This window comes from Falco peregrinus, chromosome 6, assembly GCF_023634155.1.
Source record: "Falco peregrinus isolate bFalPer1 chromosome 6, bFalPer1.pri, whole genome shotgun sequence".
Lineage (NCBI taxonomy): Eukaryota > Metazoa > Chordata > Aves > Falconiformes > Falconidae > Falco > Falco peregrinus.
The window spans coordinates 35,270,837-35,285,620 of record NC_073726.1 but is presented as its reverse complement, the minus strand read 5'-3'; the positions used below and the strand labels follow the sequence as shown (position 1 = coordinate 35,285,620).

At 46.2% G+C, this 14,784-nt stretch overlaps 1 protein-coding gene across 1 annotated transcript in view; it reads left to right on the top strand.

Annotated features, from left to right (window-relative positions):
* Positions 1 to 9,319: 9,319 nt before the first annotated feature.
* TRHDE (thyrotropin releasing hormone degrading enzyme) overlaps positions 9,320 to 14,784 on the top strand; it is a 214,214-nt gene continuing 208,749 nt past the window's right edge. The window contains exon 1 of the mRNA XM_005242046.3: positions 9,320 to 10,827. Coding sequence (XP_005242103.2) covers positions 10,010 to 10,827 — 818 coding nt within the window. The 5' untranslated portion in view covers positions 9,320 to 10,009. The remainder of the gene's footprint in view (positions 10,828 to 14,784) is intronic.

The following is a 14,784-nucleotide window of genomic DNA, read 5'->3' as shown; positions in this document are numbered from 1 at the left end:
CTGTATTTATTAAGAGACAATGCAAAGGAGCTGGCTAGCTAAAACCCAGAATTTTTAAGCTTGAAGTGGCTTGTTGCTTTTAATGTGTATGCAGAATAAAATGAAGAAATTTTGTTTGTGGGCTTATAATGTACAAAACCTTCTTTCTCATAGCTTCCAGAACTGTTGGTATTAAGAAAAGCAACAAAAAGGGTTAACAAAAGTATCAAAAAGGGCTTTTTAAAAATTAGAAACATCAGAAACATTCTCTCTGCTCCTTTCAAGAAGACAAATTGAATATAATTCCACTGTCCACAGTTCCTCCCAGTAATGTATGAGGATGTGTTTGTGCAGTTCCGTAAGGTTAGGGGACAGCTGAGTTATTAGTGCTGTATTAGAGAACATGTATTGTGACTGCACTCCAGCCAAGTCTTGATCTGAATGTCCTTTGCAGTTCATGTGTCCCCTGACACTTTTAATTTTTTATATATGTTTTTGAAGATCTGTGCTTTATCACCAGCAGAAGATGAAGCTGCTCTGCGCAAATCCACCCTGAATTTCACAAGTATGCCATGATATTACATCTGATCATTCATCTTTTCTGAAAGTGGGATTAGTGGGAGTTTACAATTATCTAGCTTTACTTCTCATGGAAAGCTTCTGCGAAACTAATGGCACTAAGATGCAGGAGCATTTTTCTTGTAGCAAAAACCACACAAGTCAGAGCTTGCCACTTACATTTTCCAAGATAAGTTTGATGATTATCCTGTAAATGAGCATTGATTTTTTTTCTGTAGATCCCATTACTTTCAATCCCAGAGATATTGTTCTGTCTTCTTGCATACCTATTATAAATGTACAGCAAACATTTTATCTGTACGTTATTGCTTTTTCCTTAAAAAAAGGACGCCCTAAACCCCCCAAAACACAAGCTCCCCCCTTCCCCATGATGCTCTGAATGCCAGATCCTGTTTGGGGTTTTTTTTCCAGCTGGTTTGTGTGCTTTTATAACCGGCTGACCCACAAGGTGGCACTAAAGAGAAAAAGTGACAACTTGGCTAATAAAAAGTGAAAACCAAAGGCAAAATACCATATGCTGAATCAATATTATTTTAATTAGGAGCACGCTTCCTTTATTGTCAGTTAAATTTTATTTTGCAAAAAGCCTTAAAGCTATATAGCAGCAAAGATGGTTCATTCTCCCCATCCCACATCAAAAGTTAAGTTTTAAAGAGAATGAACCAGACATAGGTCGTCTACTTACCACAGTTCCAGAATCTCAAGGAGGATAATTCTGATCAAAATGTAGTTAATTAATTTTCCTCTCTAAAGAACAAAGGAATTCAAATGAACTAAAAGCTGAAATTTTCTTTTCAGTTATTAGTCATGTTGGTAAGAGATATGTCATAAAGAATTATTTATCGTCTGCAATGTGAATGAGTTTTCTACTGGAATGTTTTGATTGCTTAATGTTTATGCTTTTGCTGTTGATTGCTCTGGTCTTATTTCATAAACAAATTATTTAAAATAATACAGTTCTATGATCAAGAATTTCATACCAATGGCGGTTAAATCTTGCCATTTTGATAACGAGTATGAATTCTCACCAAAAACATCTTAATCATGAAACTCCTTTTGAGATCCAAGTTAGAAGTGAATGGTCAGATTAACACAAAATTTGTGTTTTAACACAAAAGCAGCACCCATGACTGTTCGGTGGGTGCTGACCTGAAGCTTACAACATGTCATAAATTGCATCAGAGTAATTTCTAGACCTTTATAACAAGACTAGCTATAATATTTTAACCTCTTCTGAGATGTGTGCCTATGGGAACACTACTATTAAGGGCAATGGGGGGCAGGAGTTTACTTGCAGAGACAAACTTAAAATAGCACCAATGCATCAAGAAAAAGAATTCCTTAAAGTGATTCTAAAATATTTTTCTGTGAGGTGAGCAGTATTACAGAATACCTGGTAGTGTGCTCTGGGACCCGCCACACGATCAGATGTATTGGTGTCATGTTTTAACCCCAGCCAGCAACTAAGCACCACGCAGCTGCTTGTTCACCTGCCTCCCCCCACTCACCCTGAGAGGGATGGGGAGGAGATTCAGGAAAAAGATGAAACTCATGTGTTGAGATAAGAACAATGTAATAACTGAAATAAAATAGTAATATTAACAATAATAACAACAACAACCACAACAACAATTGTAATGAGAAGGAAAGAGAGAAGGAGAGAGGAACAAAATCCAAAAGGGAAAAAAACCCCAAACCAAAACCCAAGTGATGCACAATACATCTGCTCACCATTTGCTGACTGATGCCCAGCCATTCCCCGAGCAGTGACCACAGGCCCTGGCCAAGTCCCCCCAGTTCATACACTCAGCATGACATTCTATGGTATGGAATATCCCTTTGGCCAGTTTGGGTCACCTGCCCTGGCTGTGTCCCCTCCTGGTTTCCAATGCCCCTCCAGCCCTCTCGCTGGCAGGGCCTGAGAAACTGAAAACTCCGTGACTTAGTATAAAGATTACCCAGCAGCAACCAAAAACATTGGTGTGTTATCAACATTGTTCTCCTACTAAATCCAAAACACAGCACTGCACCAGCTACTGAGAAGAAAATTAACTCCATCCCAGCCGAAACCAGGATTGGTAATTGGTAATTTATTTTGATGCTTAATGAAATTGTAACCACCCTGGAAATCAAGAGTGACCCATGTGTAGCTTGAACGACTGGAATCTAGAATTACTAGGGATGATATTTTAATGTATTTTAAACATTGGTTAAAGTTTAAGTGCTGCTGATGCATTCAGAATAGTTTTATCACTGCAAACAGTTCTTTTTTTTTTTTTAATCAATAACTGGTTCAACCTCGTTCGATTGGTTTGCATTATTCACTGTGTGAGGAAATAAGAGTGTCTATTCCTCAGGATCCCAGTAAAAGCAAACCCAGGCAAATTTTGGCTAAGAAGAGCACTGAGGCAAATGATCCTGCCCATTCAGCTGAACTCTGCTTCCCTTTCATAGTTTTTCTCCCCCTGTTTAGTTTATCTCCCCTTTGGCACTTGCTCCATTGTAAAGGCTAGCACAAAGAAAGCCACGTTTCACCATGTACCAAAGTGCTTTGCTGGAATCAATTATAAAAAACACAGAAACCATAAACACATGCTGACTTTCTTCCTTCCAGTCCTTACTCAGAGAAAGTTTGGGATCAATTTGGACTGAGGAATTTCACAGTCATTCTGTTTGTAGCTGTATTGTATTGTTTTTACAGATCATTCTTCTTGAAGGATTGTTGCAGGCTGCGTTTCCCTCAGCTGTTAAATTTTGGGCACATGTCTGCAAAACCTGTCCATTTTACACTTATCAGGACATTCAGCAAGCCACAGATCCCTAAGGTATTTTGATTGGGAAGGTGAAGATCAGTGCCTATATCCTTACAATTACTCAGGGTGTCCATAGGAGAGTACAACTGGTTGTGGTGGAGGTGACTAAATACATTCACATACTTGTACAGTGTCTACTGGACACAAAAATGGGTCTGAGGCAGGTGATGGTGAAGCATAACAAGTGCTCTTGCACAAGGAGGGCCTGTCTAGCTTAGCTGAATCAGGAGACCCACAAGGTAACATCCCTACTTTTTCCTTGTAAAATGGGAATAGGATATTGAAAGAAACAAAAAGAGCGCAAGACACTTACAACACTTTACAAAACACACGAAACTCTGTCTGCATTGACATCCAGTATCAGAAGTCTTTAACACTTATTGTGGAGTTAAATGGATGAAGAGATTATCCACAAATGTTTTTAAAAATGTGGTTTAATATAAATTTTAATAGAAATAAACCCTTGCCTTGCCCATTACCATGTTCCTTGCATTTTTTCAGTGAAAAAGGGGCTGAACTAGAAGATAAGAGAAGATCTAGGTGTGGAATTGTTGGTTCCTAACACAATCTGGAGTTTCCACAAATTCTTCTTCTCCCCTTGAGACTAACTTCTTACCACTAATTGATTCCAATTAGCCAGCTTTAAGTGTAATTATTCTGTGAAAGAAACAAACAGTATTATATCTATGCTCTGCATCCCACTACTAACAACACGGCATTATTGAACTTGTGGAATTGAAATGGCTCATGCTTGGAAAAAAACACCTTCAAGAAGCTGTGTTTAAAAACACTGAGAAAAAAAAACCCTTTGTAAAGAAATTTAAATATACTTTAACTAAAAGTTGCTAGTGGAGAATGAGGACACTCATTATCCTTAAATTGCTGCTGAAATGTGGAAAAAGAAATGAAAGGAAGAAAAAGAAAAATCAGTTGCTGAATAGACATGGATAAATACAAAAACAAAACATCTGGAGAAAATAATGTATCTCAGCCACCTAATTTGGAAATTTAAAATATTTCTCATGTGAAAGTAGATATTTTTATCCTAAAACTTGAGTTAGAAAATGTTGGCTTTTGAGTAAAAAATGTGTTATGATTTAGTAGGGTAGTACTGAGTAGTTTCAAAAGGATTGAAATAAAAAAGGAAGACAATTCCACAGCAAAGGATGGCGATGGTATGATTTCAAAGCACAGGATGAATGGGAAGCAGTGAGTGGTCACTGGGGCCTGGTGGTACACAGGGAACACTCCATTGATGCCCCCTCAGGTGCTCCTTCCAGCTTGAGAGGTGACCGAAAAGCAAGAGGTGATCATAAGAGAGAAAGGTGGGAGGAGGAGAATGGATCCAGATTACCGGGGAGCCTGTCTGTCCGTCCTGTGGCAAACTTCCAGCTTCTCGTTAGACAGGACTTTACCCACACCATAGTGCAGCACTGTGTCACTTCCTCTTATGTCTGTTCCTTCATAAAATGAAAAATAAAACTAGTCCAAGATGAAGCCGTATCTAGTCATCTGTCAATCTTTAGTTATAAACACATATAGTGCTTAATGTCACTGGACTCAAGTAAGAAAGAAGGTAATTTATACAGGTGACATGAGGGTGAAGGAGCAGAGGAGAATGGTGGAAGGAAAGTTCCTCTTCTTGGTATGTTTAAGCCAGCAAAAATCACTGTGTGTCAGCTTGTTTTACAATCCAATTGTTTTGGCTGTTTTGGCTTTTAATTAGAAAGTCTTTCCCTTAGCATTTTTCTTAGCAGCAATTTTTAAACTAAACAGAAGGTGTATTCCCCAGTGCCATATGTTAAACCTGACATGTTACTGAAAATGTCTTCTGGAAAAAAAACCCAATCCCAAAACAAAACAAAAGCAACCAAAAAACCACTAAAGTTAGGACCACTGTCCTGATTCACTCCATTTGGCCCACTTGCAAGCCTCAAGAGGACACAACAGTCCCTCGTTAGGCAGCGGCACTTCTTCTTTGAGGAATTTGTCACAACTTGCAAAGGCAATGGAGTCATAGGCTGCCGCTTCCCTCTTTGCTTCTCTGGCAGCCTGTTGTGGTTTGGAAACAGTCATCCCCCAGCTGATCTTGTAAGTAACAGCCACATGGAAGCTGGGTCTCTGAGACGTGAATAGTTCATAATACTTCGAGAGGTCACCTTACTGAGGTTTTTAGACCAGTATGTTAGTAGGCTATGAAGTGTATTCTGTTTTAGCACTTAAACAGATGGGATTGAGAGCTATGGGTATCTTCAGCTTTGAGGTATGCGAGGAGAATCCAGCTATGACCACAGAAATGGCTGACTGAGGCTGAAAGGGTCACTGGAGCACTAACTGATGTGGGCTGATGTGGTCTTTTCGCCCTGTAATTCTTCCCCATATAAATTCTGGTCGTTTCAGGACTTTGCATAGGAAGACATTTTCTGAGCCCTTTACCATGTTTTTTTTTTTGTGTGAGTGGGGTCAGTCTGCTAAAGCATGTCTGTAAACCTTTGATATACCCAGATGGATGGAAGACAGGTCACTCAGGTTAAGAAGCAGAAAAAGTTAGACAGCCTCAGAAAACTGGAATGTGCTGATCCCCCATTTGGATGAACTGTACCCAGCTGCATGATATACAATAAGGTTGCTCATTTATAGAGCTTTTCTTCCAAGACTGTAAAGCACTGGTGTGAATACTGAGAGGTGTTTGTGTGCAATTTTAACGTAACAAAACCCACAGCTTTATGGGGGTCCCTCGTCAGCTCTTTGCTGGCCACAGTATAAGCTGGTATAGAAATGGAAACCGTGCTGTCTGAAGTTTATCAATGTTTCTTCTGATACTTGTCTAGGGAGGACCATCTCCATAGCAATTCAGTTAAGGTGAGACATGCTCTTTTATTTTGTATGAGTAACTGAAACCCTATTCTATAAGCTCATAAAACGAGATTGCATACAAGATGTTGATGGCCTAGGGGAAGTTTTGAACAACTGGGAGTCATTATGAGGATTTTGCTGAAAAAACGATCTATGATCTGATGTATTTTCCAACAGTCTTTGCAGAAAGACCAAAGGAGTTGCAAGCTTCAGAGGCAATACCCAGGAAATCCATGTCTACGCTTATAACTGTGGACAAATGAAAAAACCCAAGAATTTTTCCCAGATGTATACAAACTGTTTCTCGGGAGCTGCATGCCTTTGTAAATTCTCATCAAAATGGCTATATATAACAATCTGTACAAAGAACTACTTGCAGAAAGCAGCATTTGAGAACAAATTAATAAGTTAATACCTCCCTTGACCTGTATCTGGTCAAGCTACATTTTAGAAACCCATCATTACTAATATGAAGAAGAAGTTAATCTAGTAATGTGCAGTTTTAGAATGATGGATGAGTCCAGGCACATGAGCTATTTAACACAGTACCTAGCAGCACCTTCTTATCGTAAGTCTCCAGACTGACAAGAAGCCCAAGGAGGAGTGGAAGGTGGCTGCAAACCTCTTGATGCTTTGTTTGAGTAATGGGACCAAAGTTGGAGGTGAATATAAACAGCCTTAACTCCCGTCACTCATGCCTTGCTCCAGTATTTTGACTGTGCTATTTCAACTTGGCTTAAAAGGTATTAGCCTCATGGCTTCTTACTAGCATCCACTTTAAATCTTTTACATACCCTCTCTGATACTGGCCTGTCAATTTATAGACTAATATTGTCAAAGCTGAGTTGTGTGACTGATTCCCTTAGCTGCTTTTGGAAGATCTCAGCATGCAGGGTTATCTATTTGTTATTTGTATATCGAGACGGCCAGAATGATGTTCCTGTGCTGTCACACGCAGCTGTACATCCCTCTTTAGAAGTGGCAGCGCTGGTTATCCCAAGCTGCCTGGCACTCAAAGGCTTCGCAAAAACCTTAACCTGTGAAAGGTCTAGCTCTTCAACTGTATTTAATTAAAATGTGATTAAAAATATTTCTAAATGACACTCAAACTCTTCCACAATATTCCAGGCTATTTCAACTCTTGAAGCACATCTTTGCCTGAATGTCTCCCTGCTCTGCTGATGGGAACAAACATAATTTAGAAGCCAGTGCAGAAAGCGATAGAGGGAAACTGCCTATTTTACTAATGCCTGATACTGACAGCCTGCACACAAAATCTTAAGAGCACTCAGGCACTTCTTTTGTGCCCACTTTTAAAGGGTTTAATGAAACATATAGAAACTGACATTTTAAACCTGTAGCTCTGGATATTCTTTTGCTGTGTTGGTTTGTTTGTGGATTTTTTTTGTTTGTTTTGTTTTGGGTTCCTCCCCCTCCTCCAAATCACATAGCAATAGTTTTCTGCATTTCTGCCTCAAACTTCAGTCAAGAAATAATGAAGGTTATTTTCACATAATATAACATTTTTGTTCTTTGGTCTGTTGCCTGTTATAACAGGTGGGCAGCCAAATAACGCCACAGTAAATATGTGGGAACACTAGTTACAGAGCAAAATCTTTGTCCTCTGAGGACATGCACAAATAACAAGTGTGTTGGTATACTTATCATTAAGAATAGTTAAGATTACAAGACTGTGCTGCAAGATAAAAATAAAGGCTCAATTTCCTCCAGGGAGAGCAGACCTGTGCATAATCCCTGTATAGGAATATATAAGGAAATATATAAGGACACTGGTTAAACTCCTTATAAACTGGCATTCCTTAGACTTAAACTGGTTTGAGTGTCAGTAAATGATCATTCGTATTCTGCAACAGCGTGCAAAGTCAGTTAACATTTCTAGAAGACGTAGTAGATTCAGGGAAAACAGAGATCAGGCCTTCCTTTGGGAGGTAAAATAGCTAATATATCACATTTCATGAAACCCTGCAGATTTGCTTTGCTTATGAAAGAAGTGTAGGACTTGGTTTTTTTTCCCCCTTCTTTTTTCTTCACTATGGAAAATAAGGCCCTTATTCTGCAAATTGTTATGTACGCATTTAACTTGACGTACAGCATATATTCCTATAGATTCTACGGGACTGAATGACATGGATAAACACATCTGTAACTGCTTAAAAGATTGGAGCTAAAGAACTTCAAAAAAGAAAATGAACGGTGATAGTTTTTGAAGTATGCAAGCAAAGTAAGGGGAACAGGGATGCTTCCAGACATTGATCTAGATCCTTGCTGTGCACATTAATTCTGTGTTTCTGCAGTCCTTATGTACAAAGCTTTGGGGGCAGCTGGAAGAAGCGGGTTCCCATTCTGTAATTCGGTTTCCCAGACCGGGGTTCACTCCTGGGGCTACTGAAGCCACGGGCTGGCGCATGACCCCGGGCAGCATGGAACAGATCCTTAAATCCCTCCAGCTGAGAAGCGGGGTCCAGCGCGGGCAGGAGGGAGAGCAGAGGCGAGTGGCGGCAGGGGGATTTCGGAGAAGTCCCAGCCAACACTTGGAGAGTGGATTTTTCTCTGCGTATTAATCCTATCGATTTAAGCAGGAGTGTTTATCCCGTTTTCGGCTCCATCCCCGCGTTAGTATGACAGCGCTATCGTCCAAACGCGTGGTCGGCGGCTCTATTAAGTCCGTATCAATGTGACACAGTGCCGGCGTTCGCTGTCTGTGTGGCGAGCACACTCACACGCGTATAATCCCGGGGAGTCCTGCGACCCGGAGGCTTTGCAGCCGGGCAGCCGCTCCGTCCCCGTCCCCGGCGCGGCCGGCTCCCGCCCTCCGCTCGCCCCGGCCGGGGCTCCCGCCGCCGCCACGCCGGCCTCCCCGCCGGAGCCGCCGCGGGTGACACCCCGGAGAAGAGCCTCCCTCGTCCCCGCGTCGCCCCCGCCTCCCGCCCCCGCCCGCTCCCCCGGGGCGCCGCCGTCACCGCCGGCAGCCGGAGCAGCCGCCGAAGCCGAGGGGCGGCGGGGCTTGCCCGCCTCTCCCCCCCTTCCCATCCCATCCCTTCCCTTCCCTCGCCTCTCCCCGGTGCCTATATATAGCCGGCTCTGCCCGAGCCAGCCGGGAGATTGCTGTCGTACCTGCAGGAGCAGAAGAGGCAAAGCACGAGAGGAGCCGCGAGGAGTGACTCTCCGGAGCCAGCCCCGCCAGGCGGAGGAGAAGGACGGGCCCGGCCCGGCGCCGCTGTCCGGTGCCGCCGCCCCCGGTGCCCGGCGAGCCCCGCGGGGGGGCCGACCTGCGCGGCGGCGCGGGGCGCGCATGGCTCGGGCGCTGCCGGGGCCGGGCACGGAGCCCGACCCCGGCCCGGGCGGCTCGGGGCGCGGGGGGAGGAGAGCTCCCTGCGGGCGGCGGCGCTAGCGGGGGTGCCGGGGCGGCAGAGCCCTCCCCCTTGGCGCCGAGGTGCGCTCGGCGGCATGTGCTGAAGTGCCCCGCAGAAGCCGCACAAGTTGCCTGCGCGGCGCGGCCCCGGCGGCCGGACGGCGGGGAGCGCCCGCCGCCGCCGGCTCCTGCCCGATCCCGTCCCGTCCTGCTCGGCCAGGGGCCGCTCCCCGGTGGGGCTGCCGGCAGCCAGGGTGATGCGGCTCGTCGGGAAGTGAGAGGCGCGGCGGCGCGACCCCCTCCCCCCCCCGGGCCGAGCCCCCCTCCCCCCCGCCTCGGAGCCTCCCATGCTCTCGGGGCCCCCTCGGGTGGCGGCGGCCCCGCGGGAGGCGGGGGCGGCGCTGCCGTGATGGCCCTGGAGGAGAAGCGGGAGAAGCGCCCGCCTGTCACCCCCATGATGATAGAGGAGGAGGCCGCCCTGCGGAACGGCAGCCGGGGGCTGCCGCCGGGACCCTGGGCCGAGGCAGCGGGGCCGAGACCCCGCACCACGGAGCGGCACATCGCCGTGCACAAGCGCCTGGTGCTGGGCTTCGCCGTCTCCATCCTGGCGCTGCTGGCGGTGACCATGATCGCCGTGCTGCTCAGCGTCCGCTTCGAGGAGTGCGGCGCCGCCGCCGCCGACGGCCCGCCGCGGGCCGGCGGCAACGGGAGCCTCCCGGGGGCGGCCCGGCAGCCACCCGGCGCGGGGCAGCCCCCCGGCCGGCCGGAGGAGGAGGTGCGGGGCGGGGAAGCGGCGGAGGAAGAGGAGGAGGAGGAGGAGGAGGAGTGGCAGCGGCGGCGGGAGCTGCCGCCCTGGGCCCGGCCGCGGCTGCCGCGGCACCTGCGGCCGCTGCACTACAACCTGATGCTGAGCGCCTTCATGGAGAACTTCACCTTCAGCGGGGAGGTGAACGTGCAGCTGGAGGTGCGCAACGCCAGCCGCTACATCGTGCTGCACGCCCACCGCATGCACATCGAGGCGGTCCGCGTGGCCGAGGACAAGCTGGCCGGCGGGGTGCGGGTGGCCCGCTCCTTCCTCTACCCCCAGACTCAGGTCTTCGTCGTCGTCCTCAACCGCAGCCTGGAGGTGCAGAGGAGTTACAACCTCAAGATCATCTACAATGCTCTCATCGAGAACGAGCTGCTGGGCTTCTTCCGCAGCTCCTACGTCCTCCACGGCGAGAGAAGGTAGCGGAGCGGCCGCGTCGCCTCAGCTCAACTCGGGCCGAAGTTGGCGGCCCCCGCCCCTCCGCGGCAGCCCGCGCTGAACTTCGGGCGGGGTGGCGCTAGGACCCGGCGGGCCGCGGCGCCGCCAGGCGGGGGAGGCCGCGGGCTTCGCGGCGCGCTGAGGGGCGAGGTGCCCGGCCGGCTCCCGGGAGGGGGGGCCGGGCTGGCTGTGGGGTGCGGAGTGGCCCCCGCCCCAACGGCCGCCAGCGCGGCTGGACGCCCGGCCGGTGCGGGAGCGCAGGCCTGGCCTCGGCTCCGGCCGCCGCCTTGTCGCGCCGTGCGTCCCTTCCACCGGCCGGCCGCTCCCGAGAGCCGGCGCTGGGAAGGCGGGGCTGCCGAGGCGCTCGGCGCCGCGAGCCCTGATCCGCTCCGCGCCGCCGGCCGGTGTCGGGAGAGCGGCTGCAGGGCGGCCGGCGGCGGCGGCCGAGGCTGAAGGGGTGTGTGGCAGCGAGCGGGGGCAGGCCCGGCGTCGCCGGCGGCGGGCGGAGCTGCCTCGGGCGGGCGGCTGCGGGGCGACTGCGGGCCGTGCCGGGGGTTAGCCGGGGCCGGGCGAGCGGAGCGCTGCGCCGGGCCGCCCCGCCTCGGGCGGGGAAGGCTGCAGGCTGTAGCCGGCGCGTCAGGAGATGCCCCAGCGCGGGTGGGAGACGGGCGGTGGTAAGGGGCGAAGTTCCAGGGGTGGCACGAGTAAAGCACCCCGCCCGGCACGGAGGCTGCGGGTCTGCTTGATAAACACCCTCTGTGTGCGGCTCCCCGTGCCCTCCTGTGACACAGCCGTGCCAGGTTACAGGCAGCAGCGTGCAGGGGAGCGGAACTTCTCGGCTGCCCTGGTTCTATTTTATTATTTGCAAAGAAAGGTGCTGGGATGTAACTTCCCGTAAGGTGAAAACGTTTACGCCACTTGCTGCAACTGAGTCGCTGCAGATTTACACCCTGTGACAGGGCAGACCTGGTCAGCTTCCACTGTCTTACTGCGGAGTGGGGCTCGATCTTGGTCTCTATGTGCTGCTGTTACTGTAGCCCCTGGGTCCCTGTCGAGGCCCTTGTTAGGTAGGCAGGCCCGCTGTGGAGACCCCCATTTAGGCAGGTACAGAGGCATTTTTTAAATTTTTTTAAGTAGTTTTCTACCCGTAGTCAGGCTTTGTAACAGAAAAGAAGGATGGGATGGGCTTCCTGATAGTTCTGGTGCAGTTTATCATTTTAGAATTAGTTTGTTTTTAAGCTGTCCTTTCTTGAAACGTCTGTGCAGTAGGCAGGTTTTCTCTTACTGTTTGATACTGTGAAGTGAAAAGTTTACAGTTGGAAGAACCGGGCAAACAATAAGTCAGACAGAAAAAGAGCGCTCACCAATTCAACTAAGTCAACAGCCCTTGTATTAAAACATACTTTCCTTACTATGATTACTGACACTTTTAAACAGCCCAATGTTAGAACTGCTAGCGGAATTGAAATTCCGTTTGTGCGATTTGTCCTCACAGTGAAATAAACTGGAAATCTGATAATGGCATGGTTGTAGGAAAAGATGCAGATAAAATACCTTTTATCACAGAGGAGCGAATGACTAGGGTTATTAGGAGTTCTTACAGACCTGTATGGAAATGGGCAAATCAAAAAACAAAATACTGTTAGCAGCAGGGGGTATAATTCACTTTACAAACCCAAGAAATTATTCAAGCAGTTATTATTCTTGTGTATTTAGACTTTGTATAGGGATAATTGAGCTGTCAGGTGTGGCAGTGACATTTCTCCAGAGTTACTGTACTACACTTACATACCAATGCCTCAGTTATGATTTAAAAAACAAAAGGCCTACTCACTTTTTGAATAATCAAGGTAGCTTAAGACACAGGGTGGAAGGTGCTGTTTCCCAGTACTCGTCGTGTAACTTTTCAGATACAAGTTGCTTTGTTTTTGATACACTTGAATATAGCCATATTGGACAAGATCCTTACCTTGGGTAAGGTAGCATTGTTCTGTTGAAATCAGTGGCATTTTTTTTTCCTCATACCAGCTCACTTATATTTCTTTCAGTAAAAAGTTGTTTTTAAGACTGTAATCAATGCATGGTTACAGTTACAGGTGTTTAATAGAAGTACTATTTTTCTTTCTCAACTGTCACAGGCTTAACGACTCACTATAGTATAAGGAAATAATACATGTTCTAAACCAGAGAACTTCTTTGTTCAGAGCATGCTCTTGCAGTGTAGCAATTTGCATTTTGATTAATAACCAATTTTTAAGGTAATACCTATAACCATTTGCTGTCCTTAAACATGGACGGCTTCTACTATGTTAGACAGGCTTCTCTCACGCTCTGAAGAGACTTTGATGTTCCAGCAGGGCTTTAGCTTCTTGACATCTTTATATTCAATTAAAATACAGCAACCTCGCTGGAGTACCAGTTGCTATAAAAGGCTCTAAACCATCATTTTTCACTTTTGTTGTACATGAGGAGTGAATAACTGGCTAACTGTGAGGCTTCAAAAACATAGTAATGCCTTCACTTTATATTCTTTTTTCCTAAAGTTAGTTAATTTTCTCTGGTCTTCACAGGTGAAAGTCGTAAATCTGCCTGAAATGTTGATAGCTGCATAAAAGTACTTATTTTCTTACTGAAATCTTTGCTACTTTAATTGAAATGTAAAGTGCAAGTGATATGCTACAAATTTGCTTTGCATTATGTGCCAGAATTTACTGGCAGTAATCAACAGGCATTTAATACAGAGCTACTGTGGAGTACCATAAGAATATGCACGCATAATTTAAATGAACATCAAACTTTGGCATAAAGGAAAAGGAAAAAAAGATCTTACATCACATAGACAAAACAAACAGACATATTCTTCCATCTTATCACAACTAAGATGTCAAAATAGATAGGCTGTTGAGGAAACACATGTCTTCCTTTAATAGATAAAGTGGAATTAAAACACCGGCAAATTACTGCCGTGGGTACGCTGAGAAGACAGGCTGCAAGCCTGTCATTCCCAGAAGTACAACTTTTTTATAGTGATATTTTGGGGAATTGGAGATAAAAATGTCAGTGCCCAGGGAGTTGTGTAGAGAGATGGATGAAATACTCAGCCTGCTCTTCACTTTTGGCATGCTTTAGACGTTTTGCTTGTTTCTTCCTCCTAACATAGAGAGAAATAGATAAACATAGACAATGTTTCGGTTTTGGTTTGTTTGTTTGTTTTTTAAAGATGTGTGTAAGGGTTTAGTCTTTGGGAAGCAATTTATAACTTTGTTTTGCTTTTGTTTGGCACAACAAGCAAATTGATGTTTGATGGTAATGCACATGTTATAAATACCACTGCTATTGGTAGCTGATGTATTTTTAGTATGAAATATTGACCATCCAGTGTTTGCCCCGATATGTGTGTGTGGACATATCTATCTATCTGTGAGAATACAGAAGATGCAGCATTTACCAGGTTTTATTAGCCTGCTGAAGGGATTGTTTTGATAACATAACACATAACAAATATTAAAAGACTACTGATAAGACCTCTGAGAAGTAGGAAAAAAAAAGCTTCCTTATTTAGAGAGTGTCAGAATATATACTGTATTCCCTAAGTATGCATTTACATGTGTGTCGGAGCTCATTGAAATTGTTAATTGCAGAGGAAAGTTCATTGTTCTTGCTTTATTAATAGCAGGACAGTACAGTTTTCCATGCTCACTTGAAGCTTCTGTTGATGTCTGTAGCTGTTTAGAGTGTGCCTAGAATGCAGAATCAGGTCCACTTGAAATACTTTGCATATAAATTAAGTTGCTTTGCTTCATTTAATTGGCTGATTTGGCTTAGTTGCACTAGTGCAAATCCACTGATAATATGGAATTTTCTTGGATTAACATTGGAATACCTGGCACCAACTTTTTACTTTATATTTAGCAACCTTATGCAGAATTATGATTTTA